General features: G+C 42.0%; 1 protein-coding gene across 3 annotated transcripts in view; it reads left to right on the forward strand.

Moving 5' to 3' along the window:
* Window positions 1-27045, forward strand: part of SORCS3 (sortilin related VPS10 domain containing receptor 3) — a 569814-nt gene that overhangs the window by 418644 nt on the left and 124125 nt on the right. For all 3 annotated transcript variants that reach the window (XM_032423232.1, XM_032423230.1, XM_032423233.1), the window contains exon 7: window positions 9087-9205. In XM_032423232.1, the coding sequence (XP_032279123.1) occupies window positions 9087-9205 (119 nt within the window). The remainder of the gene's footprint in view (window positions 1-9086; window positions 9206-27045) is intronic.

Raw genomic sequence — 27045 nt, forward strand, 5'->3', positions numbered from 1 at the left:
TCTAGGCTGGAGGGACTGCAGGTGCACAGCACAGAGGGTGGCTCTTCTGTATTGTGTGTGACATTGACCATCCTCTCTCTCAGCCTGGCTCCCACAGGCCAGAGAACACCCAATGTAAACTGGTCCCTGTTCTTGTTTTGATGTAGGAATCTCCACTCCAGCCCAGTCCTTGTCCCTTCTTTTTGGGAGTCAGACTTCCAGATTATGCTGAAGCCATTGAATTCTCTCTTGTCCTGGCAGGGCTTAAACAAGGCAAAGCCAGCCAGTTTGGTTAACAGCAGCGTGAAACCTGTTTCTGCCATGCAATTCAGGATTCAAATGACTTTTTCTCCCATTGTCTTCTAGAAGTCATTTTCCTCAGAATGTCCCCCGTGAATTCTCCTTACCATCCCCAGTATACCCTCAGACACATGCACACACACACACACACACACACACACACACACACACACCCTGCATTCTCCATCCAAAAGACAATTGGGTGTCACTAAAAGGGCATCACCTTGGTGCCATAAGAGTTGAGCTGAAGAATTAATTTGGTCATTTAGAAGCTGTTTGATCGTGGAGAACTTTGTTAACCTTTCTGTGATCCTTTGTCTTCCAGTGCTTTATATATTTGAAAAAAATCCTAACAAATATAAGAAGTATTTTTATTAGGTATTAGTTTTTTCATCGATGGGCTAATAAAGGTGTTACTGGAGAGTAAAATTTACAGTGAGGCAGATCTCAGTTCAGTGAACATAAGAGCAACAATTAAGAGTACCCCAAGGGGCGCCTGGTTGGCTCCGTCCGTTAGGTATCCCTCTCTTGATTTCGGCTCAGGTCATGATTTCAGGGTGGTGAGATCAAGCCCTGCGTCAGGCTCTGCCCTCGGTGTGGAGTCTTCTGGAGATCCTCTGTCTCCCTCTGCCCCTGCCCCTGCTTGTTCTCTATAAATAATTTAATTAATTAGTAAGTTAATAAAATCTTTAAAAAAAAGAGTACCCCAGAATGGCAAGGGTTACTATGTGAAGTAATAAGTTTCTCTTCATTAGAAAGTCTCAAGCATAAACCATTTGGACGTTTCATTGGGACACTATAATAAGTGAACCTGGATATAGGCAGAAAGTTTTTGACATTTAGGCACCCTGTAAATTTCTAGAATCAAAGCTTGTAGCACATATGCCACCATTTCTTGTCCTGGTGTCACCATCACCTGTCATTAATCAATCCCTGCACTTTCTTGCTGAGCCAAGATAAAGCCCAGTATTTCTTAACAGACTCCAGGGAGTCATAAGTAATCAAACGGGCTTGGCACACAAGGCAAAACTATTAACTCTGTAGCCTAAACTTTGGGTTCTAGACACACAGAATATTGGCTCTTAAGCAACCTTCGATTATTGACTAGTTCAGTAATTTGAAACTATGTAACTCCAAGCTCTAGCAGTGTTCTAAGAACTCAGAGGCCCAGATGGGGGTGAGGTGTGGGGTTAAGTCAGTGGGATTGCAGAACTCTTGACTTCTATTCACCCAGAGCAGGTACACTACAATATACTTTCTGTATTGAGAACAAAGGATTGTCTTTGATAAAAGGGTTCAGGGTTTGTTTTTTTTTTAAGTTGAAATAGAAAAAATTGCATCACTTTCAGAAAAGCACTAAAATGTACAACAACATTCCCAAGGTCACATAGATAACCAGGGATGATGACTGAACCAGAACATGGATTCTGGTCTAATTCTCAGACTGATTTTTCTTTCTTTTTTATTTTTATTTTTATGTTTTTAAATTTATTTGTGTGTGTGTGTGTGTGTGTGTGAGAGAGAGAGAGAGGGCAAGCACAAGCAGGGGGAGCGGCAGGCAGAGGGAGAAGCAGGCTCCCCGCTGAGCAGGGAGCCCGATGTGGGGCTCCATCCCAGAACCCTGGATCATGACCTGAGCTGAAGGCAGACACTTACCGGACTGAGCCACCCAGCATCCCAGACTGATTTTTTTTCCATGTTTCAAATACATAATGGTTGGGATCATTGGTTCTGCTGTCAGTATGCCTGTGTATCAATCCCAGCTCTGTCATTTCCTAGAAGCTGTGGAACTCAGGCAAATCACTTAATTGTTGTGCCTCAGTTTCCTCATCTATGAAATGGGGATGATAACAATTTTAACTCCTTATTGGATTGTTGCCAGAATTAAATCAGTTAATACATGTAGCTCCTGTAATACTGGAAGACAGAGTGAGCATTCAAAAATGTTACTTCTTGGGCGCCTGGGTGGCTCAGTTGTTAAGCGTCTGCCTTCGGCTCAGGTCATGATCCCAGGGTCCTGGGATCGAGTCCCGCATCGGGCTCCCTGTTCGGAGGGAAGCCTGCTTCTCCCTCTCCCACTCCCCCTGCTTGTGTTTCTGCTCTTGCTGTCTCTCTCTCTGTCAAATAAATAAATAAAATCTTTAAAAAAAAAAATGTTACTTCTTGTGGTTTTCTTTGTCATCATCATTGTTGTCCTCATCGTCAGCATCATCGTCAACATCATCATCATCACTGTCCTCATCATCGTCATCATTGTCACTGTCATCGTCATCTTTATTATTGTCACCATTGGCATCATCTCGATCATCATTGTCATCATCATCATCATCACTGTCATTATCATCATCACTATCGTCACGCATCATTATCGTCATCATTGTCATCATCATCTAGTCATCATTGTCATTGTCATCATCATCTAGTCATCATTGTCATCACCATTGTCATCACCGTCATCTAGTCATCATTATCATTGTCATCATTGCTGTGATCATCATCTAGTCACCATATTCAGTCAGGGTGAGTTTATTTGGCAATCGGAGTAGAAAGAGTCCTGAATGCAGTATCCGGAGTCCTAAGGTGTTCAAGATCACTGTGATTTGTAAATATCTGTAACTGCCAGATGCCTCCTGTGCCTTAAGAAAGCAGGCGACACTAGAGTTCTCCTTTGGGCCATTAGAAGTTTCACAAAAACTCTAGAACCATAGGGGCGCCTGGGTGGCTCAGTCGTTAAGTGTCTGCCTTCAGCTCAGGTCATGATCCCAGTGTTCTGGGATCGAGCCCCGCATCGGGCTCCCTGCTCAGCAGGAAGCCTGCTTCTCCCTCTCACGCTCCCCCTGCTTGTGTTCCCTCTCTCACTGTGTCTCTCTCTGTCAAATAAATAAATAAAATCTTAAAAACAAAAACAAAAACAAAAAAAACTCTAAAACCATAAGCACAATAGGCAGGAATGGAAGCTACCTTTTTCGATTCGTTGATTTTGTTTTTGGTACTTACCATGTCTCGAGAGCCATACAGGCATTTGCAGCAGTGTGGATGTCCCGCACACGGGTTAGCCCCACTCCTCAATCAAGGAAAAGGAGGCTTATGGTAGCTAAATAACTTTTCAAAGTTTCCTGGAATCTGCTTGTTTTTACTTATTTGCGTCAGAGAATTAATGTTATTATTCAAAATAAATAGCTCCTGGGTATTTCTCTAAGAGAAGGCCTGAGGAGCTGATTTGCTTTTTGTTCACAATTTTAATGCACTTTTTCAAATTTTGACAACATGTATATTACCCAAAGGGATGGAAGTTGAGTGAATCATGGAAAGTTTCTTTCTCTGAGGTGGCAAGAGGCAAGATGGCTAGGATAGTTTGAATATTTAGTAATCTCAAAGGCAAACCATTACCATAAGTCACAATATTATTCAACATAACAAAAAAGTTTAGGTTTTTGTTCTCCACTTCCTGGAACTTCAGGGAGTGCCTGACACTTGCAGCTTCATGTACACCTTGACCCACTACAAAAAGGAATGAATCAGTCAGTCTAAGACCACCCCTTCTTGCTATATGAGACCTTTGGCCCAACATCTGCTACGTGGGAAGGCGTGAAGGCTGGATGCACTAGGGAGATGTTCACACCTTCCCTAAAGGGTCTTCCAGTGCTAGAGCTATTTCCAACAGGGCCAGATATTTCTAAAGTTACTGAGTAGATCCCTCTATTCACATGCAGGGAACAAAGCCTTTGACTTTTAACTTTTCTAAGTGGAGCAGTGACTACACCAGGTCTTCGAAATACACTAGGAAGACATTTGACATTTAGAAATACTTTAATCATCAGGGTAATGATTGACTCTCAACCACTGGGGAAATCACTCTCTAATTTTCTTACAGAGATATCCAAATGAGTTCTTCATTCAATCTGGTCTTCCTAGTTTTTCATTTGAGAACATTTCAAAGGAAAGGATAGAAAATACAAGTTCAAGGATATGGATTAATCAAAGTTAATCCATTAACATGTGATTATATAGTGCTTTCCATGAGCTTTGCCTACCTAAAAGACCATGTATAGTTTTTACTCCCTTTCCAGGAATTCCCTTCTCCATCTTAGCTGAACACAAAGGCTGCCTCCTCCTTTAAGTCCTTCTTGGTTATTCGAGCTCAGACATGTTTTTGTTTTTGTCTTTTTCTTGTCTGCACACCCAAAGTACTTCAAGAAATTAAACAGTGATATAATTTTGGAATATGACTACTAAGAGAACCTGTAATATGGCCTTTTGATTCTCCACAGTCAAACAGAACATTACCTGTTATTATTTGAAGATATGAGAGAGGCTGAGTGTTAAATTTCCTTCTATTTTCATAACAAAGAGATAACGTTTATTAATCTTTTAAAATGGATCCAACAATGTGTTAAGCATTTTCATACATGATCTCATCTAATCCTGAAGACAGTCGTTGGAGGCAAATGCTGACTTATGGGCATCTCACAGATGAAGAACCGTGCTACTTAGTCAAGGGTGATCAGCAAATAGCAGGTTCAGGATTTGAACTCAGCCCATTCTAGCTTCAGAGGCCTTGCTCTCAAACACCATGCTACGCTCAAGAGATCTGACCTTCAGGCATCTGGAGTTATTATTAAAAGCAAATGAAAAGGCCACAGGTGTTAGAAGCCTAGTTTGGGATTCAAGTTAAATGACAAATATCTTTCAGTTTCATCTTTGAATCTCCATGACTGTATCCGGCCTCATTTTAGGATAATGTCCAAAGCCCGAATTTGAGAACTTTCACAAATGTGAGGTTCTTGGTGTCCCCTGCTCACCTTTGACACCCAGAGTCCCTTGTCACCCTCAGTCACTTCCATCTGGTGGCCAGGCCTACCTGGTAATTTATTCTCCCCATTCCCCCCCGTTCTAGGTTCTCACCAGACATTGGGCGCCATAGCACTTACTATCATGTCTCTGTTTTGAAAAATAAAAACATTGAGACTTCTAATGTATGAGTCCAGCTAAAGACTGCAAGGCCCCTGAATTTTAAGTGGATTTGAAAAATTCATTTTAGAGCTGCTTTCCTGTTAAATTGGACCTTTCGTTCCATGCTGGGCAGTAGCAAGCAGGGGGAGAGCCAAGAAGTAGGATGAGTTTGGCACAATAGCTCACCTGCTGTGGGCCAAGGTTTAGGTAGGTTTTGATTTTGTTTGGGGTGGCCTTGAATACTCTTGGTTCTTTTTTTTCTTTTTTTTTTTTCCGAAGTGTCCAAATGTGAGAGTGAATAGTAAATAGACAGGGGAAAATGAGCCTTGGCGGGGGGAGTACAAGCAGATGTCCTGTGTGTACCTTTGATTCGCAGTGTAAGGAGCTTTCTGAGACCCTGGCTGGCAAGAAGGAAGCAGGTTGTCATGTCAACACTTGTGGTTTCTTCCTATGTGTTTACTACAGCTTTTCGCTGGGTTTTAGTGCCTTATTCTAGGAGAAAATTGCTAAGGCTTTGTGGGTCCAAGAGTATTCCTGGTGGGCAGGCCATGGGCTGCCCGGCCCAGCCTGGGCTCCTTGCCTTCCCTAGCCCTCTCGGCCAGAAGTGGAGAGCTAGGCCACTCCTGGCTCTCTCTGCGAACAGAGACAAAGAGGAAGGCACGGGCAGGCTGTACTTACAGAATGGCAAACAATCTGGTCTTGCTAATGGGTCAGGGAAGAGGGGGAAGAGGGTCTGTCTCTTCTCTGGAGAGGTAGGTAGGAACCAAATTACAGAGTAGAGCTAGGGAATGAGCAGCTCCTAGGGGTGTTTGGATGTGGGCTTGTTTTGTTTGGCTGTACAGTGTTTGGCCTGCACCCTGTTTTAAATTTAAAATAGCTGTCCATTTTTTTAAGATGTTATTTATTTGTTTGAGAGAGAGAGAGAGAGAGTGCATGCACATGACCCAGGGAGGAGCAGAGGGAAAGGGACAAGCCAACTCCGCACTGAGCACGATGTGGGGTTCAATCCCACAACCCTGAGATCATGACCTGAGCCAAAATCAAGAGTCAGACACTTAACCAACTGAGCCACCCAGGTGCCCCTAGCTGTCCATTTTTTAAAAAATCAGGCAACTTCACCTTAAAAAAATAGGGACAGTTAGATTTATAAAACACAGAACGTCTTATTCCTGCATGTCAGCGATCAATGGACACTGAGGAGCAGCTTCTCCTTGAAGAGTCCAGTGTTGGCCATTTTGCTGCAGTCCCCAGCACTCCTAGGTGATCCCTGACACCGAGGCTGTGCACCAGCTGCCATTTGTCATACTCATCCAGCTCATTTTACTCCTACACAGGATTTGTCTGGCTCCTTAGGCATTTGATTTTATTAGGCTTCTTGTAAAAAGCCTTCTGTTCTATAAAAAGACATTTGGGCTTTGTCCCAGGGCCCTCAGAGCTGTTTGAAAGCCAGGAGAGATGAGCTCAGGTTTGGGTTTTAGAAATGACTCTGTTCCTTGCCTCGGGCCCATGCAGTTTCCAGTCCATCACGCGTGGGTAGGCTAGTCATGAGATAGATGCAACAGGCCACACGGGTGAGAAGGCCTCGCCCCAGGCAGTCAGCAGGGCTTGTGGAGAGAAGGGGAGAGACTCTGGAAGCACTTCAGGGGCAGAATTATCAGGCCTAGGAACCACCTGGATTATATGGCACATGGAGGAAAGAAAAGGGAAGAGGCTTGCGCTCGTGGGCAGATGATGTGAGCGACCGCTAACGGAGAGAAGGAAGTAGATGTTTGACGTGTTCTGAGTAAGAATACCAACAAAAATAGACTGTGTTCAGCTCTGGACACTCAGGAAGTTGGAATATAGCCCATAATGAATTCATTTCTTACCCAAATGTGTTTCTTTGTTAAATTAGTCTCATGTGTATAAATAAATGTGTGGAATAGCTGGCTACAAATAATGTGATCAGCCCCCTCCTAGTCAGCAGGTACACTTGCCTTGCTCCCTGCTGTACTCCTAGTACCTGAGCAGTCCCCGGTACATTGTGTGTGTACAAGAAGGGCTCGGTGAAGCCACCAGTAAATTAATTAATTAAAGATAAAAGGGGATAATTTAAAGTACTCGTGGTTTAAACTCAATTGTTATACATTTTTGCTTAGTTAAGCCTTTTGCCTTTATCTCTGCTGCCTGCGAGCGGCACATGACACCTGTGCACATCTGGGCACACATTCCAAGGAACAATCGCATGAGACGCATATAGTGATGAACGTGGTTTTAGGTGATAACAGAGACTTCTCTGCTTTTAATACTAAAATGATTCCTAACTTTTCATTTTGGCCACTTACTATTTTTAAATACTGTTCAATTAAAACCATTTTATTTTATTTTATTTTTAATTTTTAAAAGATTTTTATTTGAGAGAGAGAGAGATCACGAGAGAGAACGGGGGTGGGAGTCAGGGAGAGAGAGAAGGAGACTCCCCAATAAGCAGAGAGCCCGATGTGGGGCTCGATCCCAGGACCCCGGGATCATGACCTGAGCCAAAGGCAGATGCTTAACTGACTGAGCCACTCACGTGCCCCAATAAAAACCATTTTAAAAGCCAATGTACATACAGGTTTCTTCACAGAGACTTACCTGTAGTTTTTCCTTAAGGAGCAAATAACTGAGTGGATTGTCTTTCTTGGATGACCCTGTGATCAGAATGAGAATGCATTTTATAGTCAAAAATTTTTCCCATTCAGCTACAGCTTCTGCCATCACGTTCCTGGGTTGCTTGAGGGGGCTGTTCACCTGCTGAGATCTTCAGAAGATCTGACAAGTAATCATATAAGTTTTATAGATTTTATACAAGTAATAGGTGAATACATTCTAATTGTAAAAATAATAAAGATGTATATAATATAAAAAGCAAAGGTCCCACTTCAACACTACCTCTTCAAGTCCATTCTTTTCCTCCACAAGTAATCATAGCTAATTTTTTATGGGTTCCTTTAAAACTTTTTTCTGTGCACAGGGGCACCTGGGTGGCTCAGTCGGTTAGGCGTCTGACTTGATTTTAGCTCAGATCATGATCTTGGGGTTGTGGGATTGAGCCCCGAGTTGGGCTCCGTGCTCAGTGTGGAGTCAACTTGAGATTCTCTCCGTCTCCCTCTGCCTTTCCCCTGCTCTCTCTACTTTCAAATAAATAGATAGATAAATAAGTAAATAAGTAAGTAAAATCTTAAAAAAAAACTTTTTTCTATGCACTGTGGCACAAACCTATACATTTATAAAGACAAAGCTTTTGGGGACTTGAATTGTATCATGCTATCATATTGGCAAATATTTTGTCAAAGGTTATTTGGAAAGGAACAGGAACCTTAGAGAAATCAGCATGTGAATGTTTCTCTATTTAATTCTTTTAATTGCAGCTAGCCCTCTGTAATATGTGCACCTTGGTTTATTGAAATGTTCAGGGACATTTAGTCTGTTTCTGATTTTTCACTGCTGTGAACAATGCCACAGTGAGCATCTTTGCCCTTGGCTCTTTGGGAAAATATATGAGTATTTCTCTAGAAGACATTGCTTGCATTAAAATTGCTGGTTTAAGATATGCGCATTTGAAATTCTGATAGATATTTCCAGTTTGTTCTTCCAAAAAGCTACACCAGTTTACCCTTTTGCCAGTAGGATGTAAGATTAACTCTTTCCCCACTCCCTTGCCTCATCTAGATATTGCCATTTTAAAAATTATTACAACTCTTGTGAACGTGAATGAAATCTTGTTGTTTTAAACTGCATCATTGATTTCCCATGAGGTAGAGCCTTGGGTACTGATGAGAGCTTTGTCACCATATTTGCCCTTGTGTCTAAGTGCTGCTCTCCCTTTTCAGATGCTCACTACCTCACCTGCAGGATCCAGGAATGTGCCGAGACCACTCGCAGTGGGCCTTTTGCCCGCTCCATTGACATCAGTTCCCTGGTTGTTCAGGATGAATATATCTTCATTCAGGTGAGTCCAGAAAATGCAGTCAGTGGTAGAGAGGGGATGCTCAGGTGATGTCAGGAAAACGAGGGCGGCTTTCGTGTGGTTATGAAGATGTGGAGCTGGGGTGCGGTCCCTCCTTTGCTGCTCTGGCGACCCGTTCTCTGGGGCGATCCAAGACTTCTGGTGAAAGATAAAGGTGTTATGGGTCAGTATCATGTACAGAGGTCTTCAGTGGCCCACTGAATCCTCAGTTGGATTGCTGTTTTATTATACCAAAATGGGTCTGGAAATGACTAGGATGTGGTCTAGGGTTTGGAGGTTACTTAGAGCCACATCTCCCATGGGATCTGACTTTAAGTAGTTTATCAAAGCTCCATTCCATCTCTGTCCAAAGTGACCTGTCTAACTTGGGAATGAGAATCTCCAAGAACTGAAGCATCTCTAGGATTTTCTTTCTAGAACAGTCTAGAACTCACTGAATTTTGCCTTCCCTTTCCAGTGCTGACTACTCCCCGATATGTCCCGAGTCCAAAATCCTACACTCCCAAGAACTCTGACTCACAGAGAAAGCTAGGTGTGATTCACATTTATAGACAGGCAAGGGAAGCCTTGTGTTAGGTGTTGAGTTTCCCTGGGAGGAAATGCAAAGGGCAAAAATGAGGAAAAACAAAAGGTAAAAGGTGATGTTCCACCAAGTGACTTATTGCGTGTGTGTGTGTGTGTGAAATCGAACTTGACCTTTGACAGCAGCTTTGATTTCCCCCACTCTGCCTTCCCACCCTTATGCTGTCCATTCCTTTGCAAACTGTTTTCTATAGGAACCTTGATCTTTGGAATCTTCTGGAGTTTGGTCAGACCTAAGCACCTGAATGACTTTCTCTGCCCTACTCCTGGTCTCTTAGTCCAGCTCAGCCCCACTTCCCCTTAGCTGGGGATGCCTCTCTTCCTCTGAACCCTTGCAGCTCTTCTTGTCTGCTAGTCCTCTAGCACACGGGCCACTAGGAATTGTTACTTAAATCTTAGTGGATTTGTCTTCTTTCTAAATTGCATTTTATACCCTCTGAGGATAGGGAGAATATTTTATACCCACATTTTACTCCTCATCCTTGGCCCTAACAAGAAGCCTTTGCAAATGCAGGGTGCTCACTGACTACTTGTTGTATTGATAAATTGTAGACAGAGGAGCTGCTTCTTTTAAAAAATTAGTTGTGTAGACTTTTGAGGGCTTGTAAAATACAGGAAAAGTAGCCAGCCATTCAAAAACCAGCTTGAAAAAGGGAGGGAAGAGAGGTCTTTGTGGCTCAAGAAAATCCCTGTTTCTTAGTTTGAGTAAAAGCCAAAATCTTCAGAATTTTTTTTCCCTAAATCTTGGCAGGTCATTGGCACTATTATTTCCTTAATCATGAGTATGTATTGAACACATACAATGCAAAATAAACAGTATTAGGCATAACTCTTGGTTTTCTCTAGCTTTGGCCCTTGGCCTGCTTCTCTCTGCACCTGGTACTCACTGTCTGGGAGATCCTGTGGTCTTAAGTACCGCCTCCATGTCCTGATGACTCTCAAGTCAGGGAGTTGTACCCTCTGCCCTACACTGCAGATCTTTATGTCTAATAGTCATCCTGGTATCTCAACTTGGATGTTGCACAGCTAAAATAAAATCAACGTGTCCCCCTTGAACCTGACACACTGGTGGCACTACCCTCTACCAGGTCACTCGAGGTAGAAAACTACAGGTTTGTCTATGTCCCCAAATTCAGTGAATCCAAGCTCCTGCTCTTATCACCCTTAGTTATTTCTCAGATGTTTCCTTTCATTCCATTCCCATTGCCATGGTCCCAGTTTGAGGCTTTATTATTTCTTTATCTCTATTTAATTTTTTTCAAGATAGAAGCACAGAGATGATTTGTGAATTTACCAATCTGATTGCCCTTTCCTTAATGCTAATACTGCACATAATGATGAACATGGCAGAATCGTTTCTGGGAAACATGACTTAGAATTTAAAATGTTCAGATTTTTTAAAATTCATTTTTCCTTTTATTGCATAAAGTTTTCTGTAACTCTGCCAGCAGACATCCAGGTTTTTTTTTCTAACTATTCTGAGATATCTTTTATTATTATTAGACTGGAAGCCAGTAGAAGTTTTTTCTTTCATAAGCATCAATTTTTATTTTGTTTCAAAGAGATATGAGTTCCCATTAATCAATAAAGTTTTATTGATTGTCTGCTACATTTCAGGCCCTTGTTCTAAGAGCTGGGGATAAGACAGTGAACATAATAAAGTTCCTGCTCAAGTGGTGTTTATATTCTAGTGGGAGACAGGAAAAACATGTATATATATATATATATATATATATATATGTGTGTATATATATACATAAGTAGATGTGAAAGACTGTAAAGAGTAGTGATTGAGATCCTAAAGTTTGAAATCCGATGGCCAACATTTATTCTGACCTCTGCAGGCTATACTTTAGCTGGGTGACCTTGAGCTGTGCTTCATTTGACTTATCTATGAAAAGAGGGTAATTACAGTACTCACTTCATGTGTTGCTGGACAGATTCTATTTGTTAATTACATCTGTAAAGTGCCAAAACAATGCTATTTAAATGTTGCTCTCTATCTTTCTATCTATCTTGTGCTATCATCTATTTATCTTTTTACAAAATATATCAGGCAATGATAATGCTCTGGCTGAAAATTCCTGAGGAATGTGAATATTAAGTACCTGTAGGTGTTGTTTTATTTAGGATGACCTGAAAAGGCCTCATTCGGTGAGTGGCGAACCAGGAGTGGGTGGCAGAAGTCCGCAGTCAGAGGGAGACATAAAGCCAGGTGTGTTGGGCCCTGTACTTTCTTGAGCCCCATATGAGGATGTGGGGTGAACAGGTAGAGATTTGAGACTGACTTTTGGAGCAGAGGTGGTAGGGAGGCCAGGGCTGAGGATATAGGTTGGAAGGACGTCAGCATATTGATGTTATTTTTGAATTGCAAAATCGAAGTCACAAAGGGAGTAAGTACAGACAGAAAAGAGAAACAATGCAAAGACTAGGGCACAGGGCACTCTAATATTAGGGAGATGAGAAGGAAGGAGTAAACGAGACCTTGTCACAGAGTTTAGAGGTAGCCACAGGATAGACCTAGGGAACTAGATCCCACAGGGCCCTGAAGGCTGTTTTAAGATTGTTTTTTGTAACCATGAGAGAGATGGGAAGCATGGAATAACAATGCTCCAAATAATGCAAAAGGCCAATACTCTTGAGAAAAACATGGAATTTCATCAACAACCAAATAAACACAGATGAAATGCTATTAGTTGCAACTATAATTTGGCTAAGTTTAAAACACAGTAAGAGCATGGCAGTGGGTTACACGTGAACAGCTGTGCCTCCAACAGGTACAGATCTGTGTCATTCGGCCAGCAGTAGCTAGTGAGTTCTTTCCTTCTCATCGGTGAGATTGGCCTTCGGCATTGATCAGTATGATAGCCATGGCTTAGTTCTGACAGTGTATGCCTAGTTTTTAGTTAAAATTGCTTCTTTAAAAAAAACTCATTATATGGTGTTTTCCTTGCTTTCCTGATGCTGTATTTCTTTGATAATTTTGAATATTTGTTCTAGCTACTTAACTTGATGAATTTAACAGAGAATCTTCTATTTTTGGATTATATCTATTGATTTCCTCTTGTGCGCAATGATACAATTTATGGATTTCCACACATTTCTCTTTCCTCCCCTCTCTCTTAAATTCCTCCCCTGGTTTTGGATGGTTGTATTATCTCTTTATTTGCTTTTCTACCTTAAAATATAATTCTGTTAGACTTAAATATTTTATGAAGCATGGCTGAACAAAGGTAGAAAAAGATAGCCTGTGTTTATGACCTGTATCCAACTCCAGTTTTGTTAATTAAATCGTTCAGAGCATTCACATTCTTCTGTGAACCATCATTCCTGCATTTATTTTGATTTTAGTTTTACAGGTAAATCTAGGCCCTTTACTATAGGTTTCCTATTTGTTTCTTGGTTGTCTGCAGTTTGTCCTTTAGTAAAGTTTTCAAGAAAGGTGAGTTCTTGAATGTTGAAAATATGTTTGTCTCTCCCTCTAGGCTATAAAATGTGTGTCATTTGCTTTCCATGAGACCTTTGCTCTATTAATTTATTGAATCTTACTGTGTCAGGCCAGCCTGATATTTTCCCTTTTAGGTGTCCTTTTTTTTTTTTTTTTTTTTTTTTGCCCTTGATACCTAAAAGTCCTTTTAAAAATATATATTTGAATACTGTTTACTTTGTTAGTATATGTTTTGCAGTTGGTCATACTGTGTCAGTTCTTTTTCCTGAAATGTAAGTCTCATTCAGTTGGTTCAATTTCCCCTTCCTTTCTAATTTCTCAAAAGTTTCTGATTTATATTTTGAAATATGTATTGTATTTCAGTTTCATTATTTTGGTTCTCATCCTCCAGGACACTTAGGATGTGTACAATAGGCAGGAAAAGCAAAGGGGAGTCATCATTTCTTCCCTTCTAATCAGTTTTAACTCCCTGAGCAAAGTGATATTAAAAAAAAAAAAAAAATCTTACCCACATTGTTCATGAACGAGTAGTTAGCAGTGTCCAGGCTCCTTTTTACATTTTTTGCTATTATTGTTGAACTTCTTTCCTGAACTTTGCCAGCTTATATTTTATGACTTTTTGTTGTCTCAACATATCTACCCTTAGCTCTTGTATTTCTACTTTGAATTCTTCTCATACAGAGGTGATCTCCTCATCATACAGATTATTCTTAATCATAGCAGTGTGGTCACAATTTTCATTTGCTTCATGGGAGCAGTTTTTATTTTTCTGTTCCTTTCCCTCTCTTATTTTGTTATAATTCCTGTGCTGTTTTCTTTTATCTTTATGTTTTTAATTATTATTTGTTTTTTTCATGACATGAGCTCTTCCTGGACAGACTGTTTGAGGAGGTTCCTCTTGGTGATAGACCAGAGCTCTATTTCAGCATAACAAGAATCTTCTTTGTTTCTCAGTGAGGTTCCATATAACTCAGATAGTTTGTCTGTGAATGGGTTCTTCGCATAAGGTAAAACTGCCTGGTGGCTTCTTTATCCAGCCACACCTCTCCAGCTTCTTGAAACTGCTCAGTTCCCAGAATAGACCCACTGCCAATTCCTGGGCCACAGTCCCTTGGCCAAATAATAGATTGGAGGGAAATATCACCTACCCAGATGCCCTGATACCTTCCTTGTGCAGATAACCCTCCAGTCCAAATAATAGATTGTTAGTTTTGCTCCTTGAGAAATGTCATCTTTAGAGAATGCTATTTCTGTGGCTTGATCCAAGGTTTATAGCTGTAGGCATTTTTGCCCTGGTGCCTGTCTGTAACCTGTTTGTTCTTCACTGAATTTGGCTTCCTTTCCATATATATTGTGTTTCAGGGTTATATTTTCATTGAGTATAGAGTTTGTACTTTTATTTCTTGTTTTTCTTGTTGCTCCAAGGTGATTTATGAGAGGAAAAAGGAAGCACCATTATTACTTGGCTATTTAAAACCATTTATAAACCGTAATCATATATTTTCTGAAATGTCGCAATAGCTTGCTAACTGATTTTCTTGTTCCTAGACCTGCAACCCCCACCCCCAATCCATTTGCAGCACTACTTCCAAAGTAATTTATTTAAAACAAAAATCAATGTCCCTGCCTTCAGCGGCTGCTCATCACCTATAGGTTAAAATCTAATTTCCTTAACATTGCCTACAAGGTCCTTCATGATCTGGGTCCTGCATACTCCATCACCCTCATGGGAATTCCTTAGCCACTGTGGCTCCCTGTATACCTCTCTTGTTATATTTTAACCTTCCATAAACACTAAACCTGTTCAGTGTCCATACACACACGATGTCATTTGTTGCCTAACATGCCTTTCTTACATGAAAAACCTGCTTGGAATGTCCCTTTACTAGATAAACTCATCCTTAGATTCAATTTAGGCATTGCTATCTGTAGAAAGTCTTCCCTGACATCCTCAATAGGGGTTGCACGAAGCTTCTTTGCTGACTACTTACCCATATGTATTATGTCTCCCCAGCCAGGTCTGTAAACTTTAAGAGGAACAGGACTATGTCTTATCCATCATTGTTTCTCCTGCACTTAGCATAATGACTGGTACTCAATAAATGTTTGTTGAACTGAACTGAACTGAGAAGATAAGACACCATCCTTTTTCTCAGGGAATGCAGTTAGTTATCTTTTTAAAGCAAGGGAATCTTGTTTCTCCAACTAACAATATAAGACAACTTAGGGTAATTGGCAATTGTTCACTGCATAAGAAATGACCATATGTAGAATGTCTCTGCATTTTTATAAAACTGCTGTCCGACAATTATCCATTATGCTATTCAGTACCGTTTTTATATTCATTCATTTAAATATATTAAAATACAATCAGCCCAGTGGGGAACACAGACAGCTAAACAATTATAATGTGGCGTGATGAGAGCTGTATTAGTGCAAAGCACATGTTGCTCTTGGAGTAAGCAAGAAGAGCTTCGGGAGGAGGGTTAGTACAAGCTTCCCGACAAGGGAGACTAGGAGTACCAGTTAGGTAGGTGAAGGAGAAAGAGCATTCCAGGCAGAAGGGAGGCAGACATAAAGTTAAAAAAGTGAGAGAACATAATGTACTGGGACCTTTATCCAAGGACAGGTGTAGTTGTGGGAGGGAGTGAAGTGGCAGGAAAATCAAGTAGAAGGTTGTCCAGGTGAGGTGAACCTTTTCTATTTCCTTTCATGAAATCTGGGTAACTTCGTGTTTCTCTCTTTACAGTGCTAAGAAGCTCAGAACTAATTTTTTGTCCATTATAGCAGCTTCCCTGCAGCTAGCTGTGTGGTATTATTCTTCCTTTCTCCTACTGGCCATTTGTGATCACGTGGCTGCTTTCTTTTACCTATTTATTTTTTGTTGTTGTTTATTGCTTTTTTTTTAATTATTGGAAGCCATCTCAGAGAAATTTCTGAAATCAGTGTGAATTTTTAATCTTTTTTGGAGGGTCTAAGTTTTGAAAATTGAAATGGGGATCAGGAAAGGCTTTATGGGGAAGGTCAGATTTGTACTGCAACGATTAATATCTATCTCAGAAGCAAGGAAAAGGCAGGGATTCCTCATTCTGTTCATTGAAATAAAGCTGCCTCAGAAGGCTTTTGTGAGGGTAGAAAATCCTCAGACCAATAGTAGCTTCTCCTCCAGGGTTTAGACCCACAGATTTATATCTGCGCAAGGAAGGTATCAGGGCATCTGGGTAGGTGGTATTTCCCTCCCCTGCCAGCAATTTACTAAAGAATGATCTCAAGAGAAGAAGCTGTCATGTGTCAAGGCTCAGGTCCAGCCTGCCCCTCATGGGTGACATCTCCAGGGAGCTCCGCTAAGGCAGAGCTGGTCGCTGAGGACTGTGTATTTTCTGAAGGATGCTTGCCGTGGCTCCAGAGTTTGGCTTTTAAATGGGAACCTTGTAGAGCCACTTGATTATCTTCTTTGCCTACAGTCTGAGCAGCTGAATAATAGCTGGGTGGGCATAAAGGGCTCTGGTGGCTTTGGTTTTTCATAATTTTAAGGGATTTATCCACTTGAATTTTCTGGTTTTGTGGAGTATTGATATCCCTTATTTTGTTTTAGTGCCATCAGACACCTACAACTGAGGAAAAATCTCATAGAAAAGGATGCCAGTCGATCCCCTCAGTCTTTCCAGCCTTTTTTGCCAAATGTATTTTTTGGCAGTTTTTACATTGATTATTAGGGAACTTGTCTCAGGAGCTACCGAAAAATGGAAGAAGATCTCTGGCCCTCTTAACCTCTCCTTGAATAGAGTCACTTAGCTTTTGTTTGCTCTGCATGTCAGGGTTGTTAATACCTTTTTCATTTAACAAAAGCCATCTGCCGCTAAGACATGTTTGAAAACCACTGACTTTCTGTAGCACCGTTGGCTCCATGGGTCAAAGGTCAGATGTTTCTGTGTGTGGACAACTGAACCACCAGGGATTCAGGTGACACACAGTCCCATTTCCTTTCTCTGCAAATTAATAAATAATACGTATGTGTGTAAGGCATACTTATTTACCCATGAGTGAGTCATACACAAATGTATATGTGTTCGAGAGTAAAGTTTAAATAACCAAAAACCCAGGTAACCTCTTCATAATAAACTTCCCATGACATTCATTTTGCGTAAAAAAATTCACCCTCAAAAAAATTTGCCCTTCTAAAGGAAAGCTCCTCATGCCCAGTTATTTCTTTTTTCTAAACATGATGAGTTTTGATTCTGTATCTTGTATGTGGTTGAAGGGTCCACATACTACTCACATGGCTCCTACAGTTTAGGAGAGACCCCAAGGTTCTGCCTCACCTTTTATTGTTCTGTTGACAAAGAGGTAAAGGTAGTCATCTTGATGGTTTTGCTTGAGGGGACCTGGTGTTTGATCTCCTGCTTTCAGCTGAGCTGAAGACGTACAGAACACTGTGAAATTTGTTAATCTGTCAATGCCTTTTCTGTGCAGGGTGCCCCAGGCCTGGGGTTTCATAGTGAAATCAAAAGGAGCTAATCCTTCCCAGAAGAGCCCTTGTTTTAATGGGAAAGTGTCTGCCTGAAATGTCTCCGTTCCACATGGATAAAAGAGAAATCGGCTTTCCTCTGTAGGGGCGGGGGGGGGATACAGATAAGTTGGTTTCTATGTTCTGAGCCAAGAAGGTTGGAAATCCTGCCTTTTCTCCTTATGGAGTAGCTTTTCTAGTGATTATCCTGGAGAGTAGGTGGTTCAGCAGTGGTAGCTTTACAATCCCTTCAGTGATAGGATTCACGCCCTGGCTATTAGGGAGTGTGATGAAGAAATAAGAACAGAGCCTTAATAAGCCATCTTAAGAGAATTGTGTGTCTTCACTGAACTACACGGAGCCTGGCCTCACCCCTCTTCATGGCACATGAGGTGGCCTTCAATGTAATAAAGACTCATTCACTCACTGAACAGAGTTTCCTTGTGAGTGCAATTGTATTAAAAAAAAAAACAAAACAGGTCTGATATAGGTATCTAAAACACAAGAGACAAACACAGATCCATAATTAAGATATGAACAAAATACTCCAGAGGCATGGAGAAAGCAGAAAATTCAAAGGGAAGGCCATCCCCACTCTGCCAAATCCTTCTCAACATCCACAGCTAGACCAGTATCAGTGTATAGATCCAACTTTCAACTCCTGGTAATGTTGTGTCGATGTAGGCAAAAAAGTCCCCTCTGTAGCAAGGAATCCTGTGGGCAGAGCAGTGGGATACAGAAGAGGGGTCCTGGCATAATTCCAGTAAGTGGACCAGTCAGTAATTTGGATACAAGTTGCTGTTGTTCAGAGTTGAAAGGTGTTGTAGAAGTATTAGCAACTAGTAAGTACTAGTAGCTAGTTAACATATTTCTTGAGGTCCTAGAAGTATGCCAGATGCAATGGAGCATGACAGGGCTGGAATAGAAGACGTTGTCCCTGCTCTCAGGCAGTTTATGGTTCAAGTAGCTGGTGGTCTGATGTGGGGCAGAGGACCCTGAACTCGGGGTTATAGTCAGGGTTCTGCCACCTACCAGCTGGGGAACATGGGGCTGCTCATTTGGACTTTGAGAACGCTAATTTTCTCATCTCCGTAGAATGGAAGGATGCCCCTTGCCCTTCCTAAATTGAAAGGTTTTTGTGAGGATCAAGGGAGATACTAATGGCTTTGAAATGCTCTGAAAGCTATAGAGCCCTATCAAATGCTAGAATCAAGAGATTAATCCACATGCAAAAATCAGCCTCCCTACTTTTGTGTATGCACATTCTCTTTTAAGAGTTTTTAGGGGCACCTGGGTGGCTCAGTTGGTTAAGCATCTGCCTTCGGATCAGGTCATGATCCCAGGGTCCTGGGATCGAGTCCTGCATCCGGCTCCCTGCTCAGCAGAGAGCCTGCTTCTCCCTCTCCCTCTGCTGCACCCCCTACTTGTGCTCCCTCTCTGTCAAATAAGTAAATAAATAAAAACCTTTAAAAAAAATAAGAGTTTTTATAAGCTGGTCATGGAAAAGATTTCTAAATCTTTTCCCCAAATTCATTTTGTAATTATTCATGGATTCAGCTCATGTATTGACATATATGCATGATAAAATCTTCCCACATACCTTCCATAGTGCTAGTTATCAAAGAAACCAACTTCTCATGATAGATATGTGACTGTAGATATGCTGGGGTTTAATTCTCTTTCAAGACTCTTGTACCTTCTTGTAGCATGTTGGTCCCCAACTCCCCTGGGTGTTGATGGTTTAGGTTCCTGGTTTAGGCACCAGTGTGGGAGGTAGCAAAGCCTCTCTGGCATGGCTCCTGTATCCCAAATAGTTCCCTTTCTGACAGAAAAAAAAGCCCTGAGGCAGAAATTAATAGAGTGTAATGATTCAAAGAAAACTATTTAGCAATATTTTAAATGATGTTATTTTGGCCTTAATGGGAGAGATTTGAATGTTAAATAAATAGCAATTTCATCATTAAGGACACATTTACAACACAGGACTTTAAAGGAAAATGAAAGAGTTCCAGAGACAGTCTTCAAAAGAAATTCAATAAAGACATCTTCAGGTGAATATTCTTGAAGCCCTTTCAGAATCTTAAGTGAGGTGTTTTCAGCAGCCGGCACTAATGGAGGTTCTTTAAATAGCACGTTGCTGGGATGTGTCTTTACAGACAGTGATTTCCGTGGCTTGATGTAAAAGTTACTGCTGGTATTTGAAATACTTCCATGAATAAACACAAATTAGTGAACTGATTGGGAAGTTACGATGTTTAGTTGATCTTGGTGTTGAAGAGGTGCTACCGCATGCCCTTCTGGCTCATGTCTGCTCAGCAGCTAGCCGTGTGCAGAGGTGACCTAGTGTCACCTTGCCTCCGCTGCACTGTGAGCCTCTTGCTTTTTGTTCTGGGCTGATTTCTCCCCAAATGGGATGCTCGCGAGAGACCCCTTAGCCATCCTGGTGGAGATACAAACCTTGCAGTACAAAGGTGGCAGAATCCTCTGGGCCAGTTAGACCGGGAGTCGGGAGCCAGTGGATAAATACTCCTCTCTTCCTGTCAGGAGGGCAATATGGAGCCTCATTCTCTGTGGGTCTTCATAGGGTCCCCAGAGGGATGGAGCCCCAGTTACCCATAGTAATAACCAGTTCAGTAACACTCCTTGGGATTTTAACTGCTTTTCCTCCCTCCTTGTTTCCTACTTTCTAGTTCTGCCACTTCTGTTCCCTAGGATCATTTCTCAACCACAAACAAAATAGCCCCCCACCGAAAACAAAACAAAACAAAATAAAATTACCTGTGTAACAGCCATTGTCTCGGGCTCTACATTTCCAGGCAGAGGGAACCCAACTCAAGGAAACTTAAGAGACTCTCAAATTTATTGAACCCCTACTGTGTATCCAGTATTGTGAATAGATTGAACTATCCAAGAAAAGTAGAAAGAATCATCTTCATGCCCATATAAAATTTCTTAATCCAAACACCCAATCCCATCCCTTCTAACTTCTCAGGGACCTGGCTTTACCTATTATCCTTCTTCCCCTATCTCTTTAGTGTATTCATTCTTATTTCAGACTTCCCATCAGTACTGAAATAGTCAAAATATCTACTCTCCTTAAATTAAAAAAACAAAACTTTCTTTGAACCCCATGTTCCTCTCTATAAATATTCCATCTTTCGTTCACAACCAGATTTCTTAAGAGCTGTCCATATTTATTATCCCATTTTCTCATTTCCTTCTCTTTAACCCACTTGAGGCTGACTTCTGCCTTGTCCACTCCATTGAAATTGCTTCTGCCAAGTTCATCAACGATGTCTTTGAATTCTATCCAGACAACACCTCTCCATCATTCACTTAGTGGACCCGTCTGCAGCCCTGGGGTCTCTTGCCTGTTGTGCTTCCCTGAGCACACCCAGCTTTGCTCCTTTCACAGTGTGTGCCTCAGCTTCTCCTCCTTCCTCTCTGGCATCTTCTTCTTCCTCTCCTACACTGGGGCCTCTTCCTCTGCCCACCCTTTAAATATGGGCTGTTCTCAGAGCTTTTTGTAGGTTCCCTTTCTCTGCTCTCTCTGAGCAATCCCATCTATCTCCTTGATCCTTCCAGCATGGCATCAATTACCATCCAGATGCTGACGATTCCCCAATGTCTCCTGCTGAGACACAGAGGCTCCAGGAGGGGCTCTTTATTTACAGAAAGCCCACCAATCCTCGAGGCTTGGTGATCTCTTCGCTCCATTCAGGGCTTTGCTGTGCACGTGTCCCTAATGAATGATGAAGACTTGTTTTTCCCCAAGAGATCTGCGGAAGCTCCATGAAAGTTACAATCCTTGTTACTCGCTAGGCCAGCACAGCAAGGACTCTTTTCCCTTACTCTGAGAGAATTGTTCTGTCATCTGCCCCATATTATAACACAAGTATTTGCTCTTCTGGTAGTACATGAATGGGATATGTCTGGCTCCTGGGTGTCAAATTGTTTTCATTTTGTGTATCACCTTTGGGTAATTAGTAATAGCTGCATAGAAGGCTGTGTTGTGGTGGTTCAGTAGGAAAGACTGCTGCTGTTAATTAGTAGTGTCTCCATGGGCATGAGAAGGAAGAGTCTTGGCATGGATGCTGTGTGCAGTATATTTTATAGGAAGGGTGGCGCTCGTCTTGTTTAATTATCCAGGAGCCTCGTAAGATTAGATGCAGCCTGTGCGTTCTGGTCTGAAAAGCGGTATGTTGTCCAGGGGACCACAAGGGTTTCTGTAATTCAGCCCAAAAGAGTGAGATCAGCCACGCTCAGTCTCTTCCACGATTTGAAAATCTGCAATTTCCTGGTTTCAAAGCAGCGATGCATCAGAATGCTCTTTCCATGTAACCTCACCACCAGTTTTTACCCACCCATCAGCCAGCTGAAAGAATGGTTGCCACGATTGATTTGTGGTGTCTGATTTGTGTGATTTATTTCCTGCCAAATGTATGACTGCTAAGTGTGTATTTTATTTTTTTTATTCTACTTTAATCTTCATAGGATCTGGGTGTGATGGTTATTATTCTCGTTATTGTTTAATGGAGAATTTCAGAGAGGTTTAGAGAATCCCCCTTTGTCCTAGAGCTCAGTGGATGGCAGGGTCAGGATATGACATCAGAGCTGCCTGGGCTCATAAGGGATGGCAAAAGAGGACAGTAATCTATTTCTCATTTCGTTTTCCCAATCTAAAGATCTTTACATTAACCCTGCATAGCTGGTTTTCCCAGAAACTTTTCTGGATGCTGCAAAAGTGAAAAAGAGGCAGCTCTTGCCCCCGTCGTGGTGGACACCAGGGGCAGGGAAGGCTTACTCCCTCCTCGTTCAGTGCACTGTTTGTCAGGATCTGTTTCAATTTTGTTTCAGATCAGAAACTTTCTGCACCATTAACCCAAGGAGGGCTTAATGGGATTCAGTACAATGTAATCATGCCCGCACCTCTGAGAGTGGTCCCTCGGATACACTTAGAGGATTATTCAAACACTCATCACTAGGGTGCAGAGGGGGTGAGTGGCAGCATGGTTAATCATCATTACCATCCCTGGCTCCACTTTCTTCAGCTTTCCCCACTTACCTTGTACCTCTTGCTGTGAATTATCCAGTTTCCATCATGTGCTTCTGGGCACAGCTTCTCTTGAGTCCCATCCCTGGGTACAGAGGAGCTACTGAATCATGACCCAGCTGGGTCTCCCCATTGTCCTTCTCTTCCAAGTCCCAGTAAATTCCCCACACCCTCTCTTCTAAGCAAAGCTCCCAGGAGGATGCCTTTCCTGGGGCCTTCCCCTATTAAAGATAATTGTATTGTAAAAATGACAGTGCTAATAATACAGGCAGTTGGGCTGTGGACTGAGAAGACTATTAAGTCCACTCCTCTCCCCATTTCCATTCTAACTAGGATACAGATCTATTTATTTCAGAGTTTCAGCTTTTAAAAATTTTAATCGCTCTGCCTTTAACTCTCTATCTAGCTAATGCGGTAAACAAATGCTTTGGATTTCTGCAAGCAACTGTTACGAATCTGATTCTAAAAGCCCCCGTGATCAGTCAGAACTAAAGTCTTTTTGGAGTTTAATAGTGGCAGAGCCAGTGGCTGGTCAATCAGCTTAATTTCATTGAGCACCTACTATGTGCTCCCAGCGGTGATAGGTTCTGTCTGAGACAGAAGGATTGACCGTCTGTTCATTCATCCATTCAACAAACATTTGTTGAGCATTTAATGTGTCTCTGTTACTCTAAAGAAGGGAATATAATGGTAGACAAGACCGACAATGTTGTTGTCCTCTTTTTGTTTCAGACTAGGTGAGGGGGTAGGACTCTATGGCCTGACACTTGCCCTGAGCAGTGTTTAAAAACTCTTGAGAAAGTGCTAGGCTTTTTCTCAGAGTAAAGGAGACCCATGAGGCATGATATGATCAGGGATGCTTTTCTGGAGAAGGCAAGGTCTAAGCTAGGTCTCCAAGTGGAGAATTGACTTGAGGAGTCTAAATTTAGGACCAGCCAGTGTTCTAAGGAAGAAACCCTTCCGTGGCAAGAGACAGTGTGCCACAGGATGGGCTGGGCAGGTCAGTGGAGGGATCGGGGTGGGCAGTACAGCATTCCTGGGTTTAAGTCTGGTCTCACCATTAACTCACTCAGTGACCCTGGGCGTGATCATCACCTTTGCAAAACAGATACAGGTGGAATAGATCTAGTTAAAGGAGCATGAGGGACTGTTTGAACTCTCCCACACACTCAGCCTCTTCGTCACCCATTGTGAACACCTCCAAGGCATCACTGTGGGATTCCAGAACTCCATGGAATCCAGTTTGGAAGGCAGTGGGGTGTATGACTCCAGAGTTTCCTTCCAACTCTACCGTTCCGCAAGTCTACTCACTCTCCAGGATGCTCCATTTAGTTAAACATGGATGGGCAGGGGACTGTTATTCAGAAGTATTTCCCAACTTATTTCTCCAGTGTCAGAAGCAAAGCAAAAGATATTTAGGATGTAGCTAATCCCTTAAGAGAGTTGCTGAACCATTCTTTCCTCCTTTCCTTTCACATACATCTACTGAGGGCACAAGGTGGAGATAGTGCCATAGATGAAAAATTAAAAAGCAAAAAAGTAAAGGTTCCTGCCATGGGGGGGGGGGTTAGTCTAGTGAGAGAGAGATCATACATATGCAGAACAATGAAGAAGAAAAATAATTACATGCTGTGATCCATCAGTGAAGAAATAAACATAATTGCGAGAGCTGATCATAGCAAAGAAGGGACTTCATTAATTCATTTACTCTATCGTCCATTAACAAGTATTTTTGGAGTTACTGCTATCCACAAAGCACGGAACCCTCCTTCGGAGCTTTGGTAGTGAACGAGACAAACCCCAGTCCTCTTCTCATGGGAGTTTACAATTCACATGGATTCTCATCTCTGATAGTTATTAGGAGGCAACAATAAAATAATATAAGAGCACAAATTAAGAGAAAACTATGAGCATGTGTGCCTGTGTGTTTATGTGCACACACACATGTGTATGTGCCTGTAAAATACCTCCCGATTTTGCTTTTGAGATGGGGACATATGAAGTGATTTCGTGACAGGTGGATCTGCGCGCACTCTTCCCTCCCCCTTTCTAAACTGGGAGTCAGAAGGTCTGAACAGAAATCAATCCCAGCAATTTATTTTTAACTTCTTTCTCCTTAGCCAGGATTGATTTTTGTCTTTGTGATCAATGGCACAGAGAATAGCTCCATGGCCCGAGCAGCTGTTCAAGCGCTCGGTCTGGTCGGCCCCACGTCTATCGAACAGAACATTAGAAGCCGATTATGGAAGTAATAGAATGAAGATGTTTGAAGGATGGGCCTGATTACCCCTGCCTTCCTGTGAGGAGTGCCTGCAGGCAGGGGGCTGCAGGGCTGGGAGACAATGGGACACCTCCCGCCTCTCCCCCGTGGGCAGAAGGGAGCGGGAGGAAGTAGGGAAGGACAGGGAGGCACTGGGGATTCACCTTCCCTTTGCCAGCCTGTCTCCCTCCCTCCTTTCCTTTTTAGCTCTCTCTTTTTCTTCCTCCAACTATTTCATCTTTACTACACCAACTACTATTAGATTTGGGTCTGCAAGTGAAATAGAAAAAAAATAGAAAATAGAAAAAAATAGAAAAAAAAAAAGCTGATTGGCTCTTTTCCTCTCCATGCTTCTTAGGCTTTAAAGTTGTCTGATTCTTTCATCTGTATTCTCTCCTTCCTTGTTTCCTCTAATCCAGTGTGTATGTGACAGGACCATAAACTTAGCCACTTCCCCTCTCCCTCTGGCCTTGTGACCTCTAGAGGCCAGGCAAGATTGCTTTCGTCTTCTCCCCTGAGAAATGTTTCCGGAAGGGACACACACCTTGTTATAATGCGCAGTGGTGATTCCTACAAACGCAGTTAGAATGGGGAGTCTGCAGCCCCCAAGGCCTTCTGTCCGATTCTCTGCAATAAACGTGTGCGGTTTTACTGCCTGCCACGGGTGGCGATTGCTTCCAGATTGCAGTAGGGAGAAATAATCAAAGTGCTCTTAATATGATTGTGTTTATTATTTCATTCTGCGATGTAATTGCTTCTTAGGTATTCTGTGTGTGCGCGAGACGGAAGGCATGGGAGTGGCGGCTTCCTTACTTCCTCTGAAATGTCTGATGGGAGTCCTCGGGAAGTTGATTAACAGAACCCTTCCATATAAGAAACACTATAATTCTCAGCATTTTCTTATTTAAGATTTGTTCTCTGCGTTCATCTGTGATTTTTACCTCCTGGCTAATTTTCTTATTGAATAATCTGTAGTTCTTGTGGAGTCAATTACATATAATGGTAATAGCTAACACTCACTGAGTGGCTGGTGTGAGCGAGGCATAGTACTAAGGCAATTTGTTGTTACGACATCCTACGAGGGAAGTCCTACTCTTACCTCCATTTCACAGAAGAGGCACAGAGAGGTAAAGTCCTTTTCCTAAGATCACACAGCCAGTAAAGAGTGGAGCAGAGATTTTGCCCTGTGCTTCCTGATACCAGTACACTCGTTCTGCTTTTTAAATGAGAGTCAGAGCCTAAATGTTCTTATGTTTTGAGCCAATTGGGTCAAGACATATGTAAGGGGCAGTAAGTAGGAGCAGAAACCTTTAACACAAAACATGTTTGTGGAGTCATTGAATGACTACAGAAGAAATGGCAGCAGAGAATCTTAGGATAGGAGTTGAAGAAAACCCTTGTGCTGAGGAAACCAGGATCCCGGATGTGAAGGAATGAGAAGCACAGGGGCATGAGATTCTTGAGTCCCTACTTTGTGTCTGGCACAAGTTGGACCAATATGTTGTGAGTATGCCCACCCGTTTTAGGATGGAATTGAGATCTGTTAACTGCTTTTCCCAAAGACCCCTAATAGCCAGTACGGGTGAGGGAGGTATAGAATCCATGTCTAGGCTTCTGATGCAAGGCTCTTTGTGAATTTTCACAACAAGGAACTAAATAAGTAACCAAAAAGGCTCAGAAAGATATATTTCTGGTAACCCAGCTATAACTCTTGGGGATTTTCTTGAAGCAGATCTACGTTCTTGATATGAAACACCTCTTCAAAGAGAAACAAATAAATAAATAAAATCTTAATAAGATTATTGAGCAGTGTGGTGTAAACTTTTTATTGGAAATGGTCAAGCAAAAACAAAGCACAGTGTTTATGTCAGATACTGCACGGCAAAAACACTTAATAAAACCTACACACACCCACTGTTTCTTGGCATTCCTCTGAAGCACCACTTCGGGAACCAATGACCAGTGACCCACC

Source organism: Phoca vitulina, unplaced genomic scaffold (genome assembly GCF_004348235.1).
Source record: "Phoca vitulina isolate PV1807 unplaced genomic scaffold, GSC_HSeal_1.0 scaffold28, whole genome shotgun sequence".
NCBI classification, from domain to species: Eukaryota; Metazoa; Chordata; class Mammalia; order Carnivora; family Phocidae; genus Phoca; species Phoca vitulina.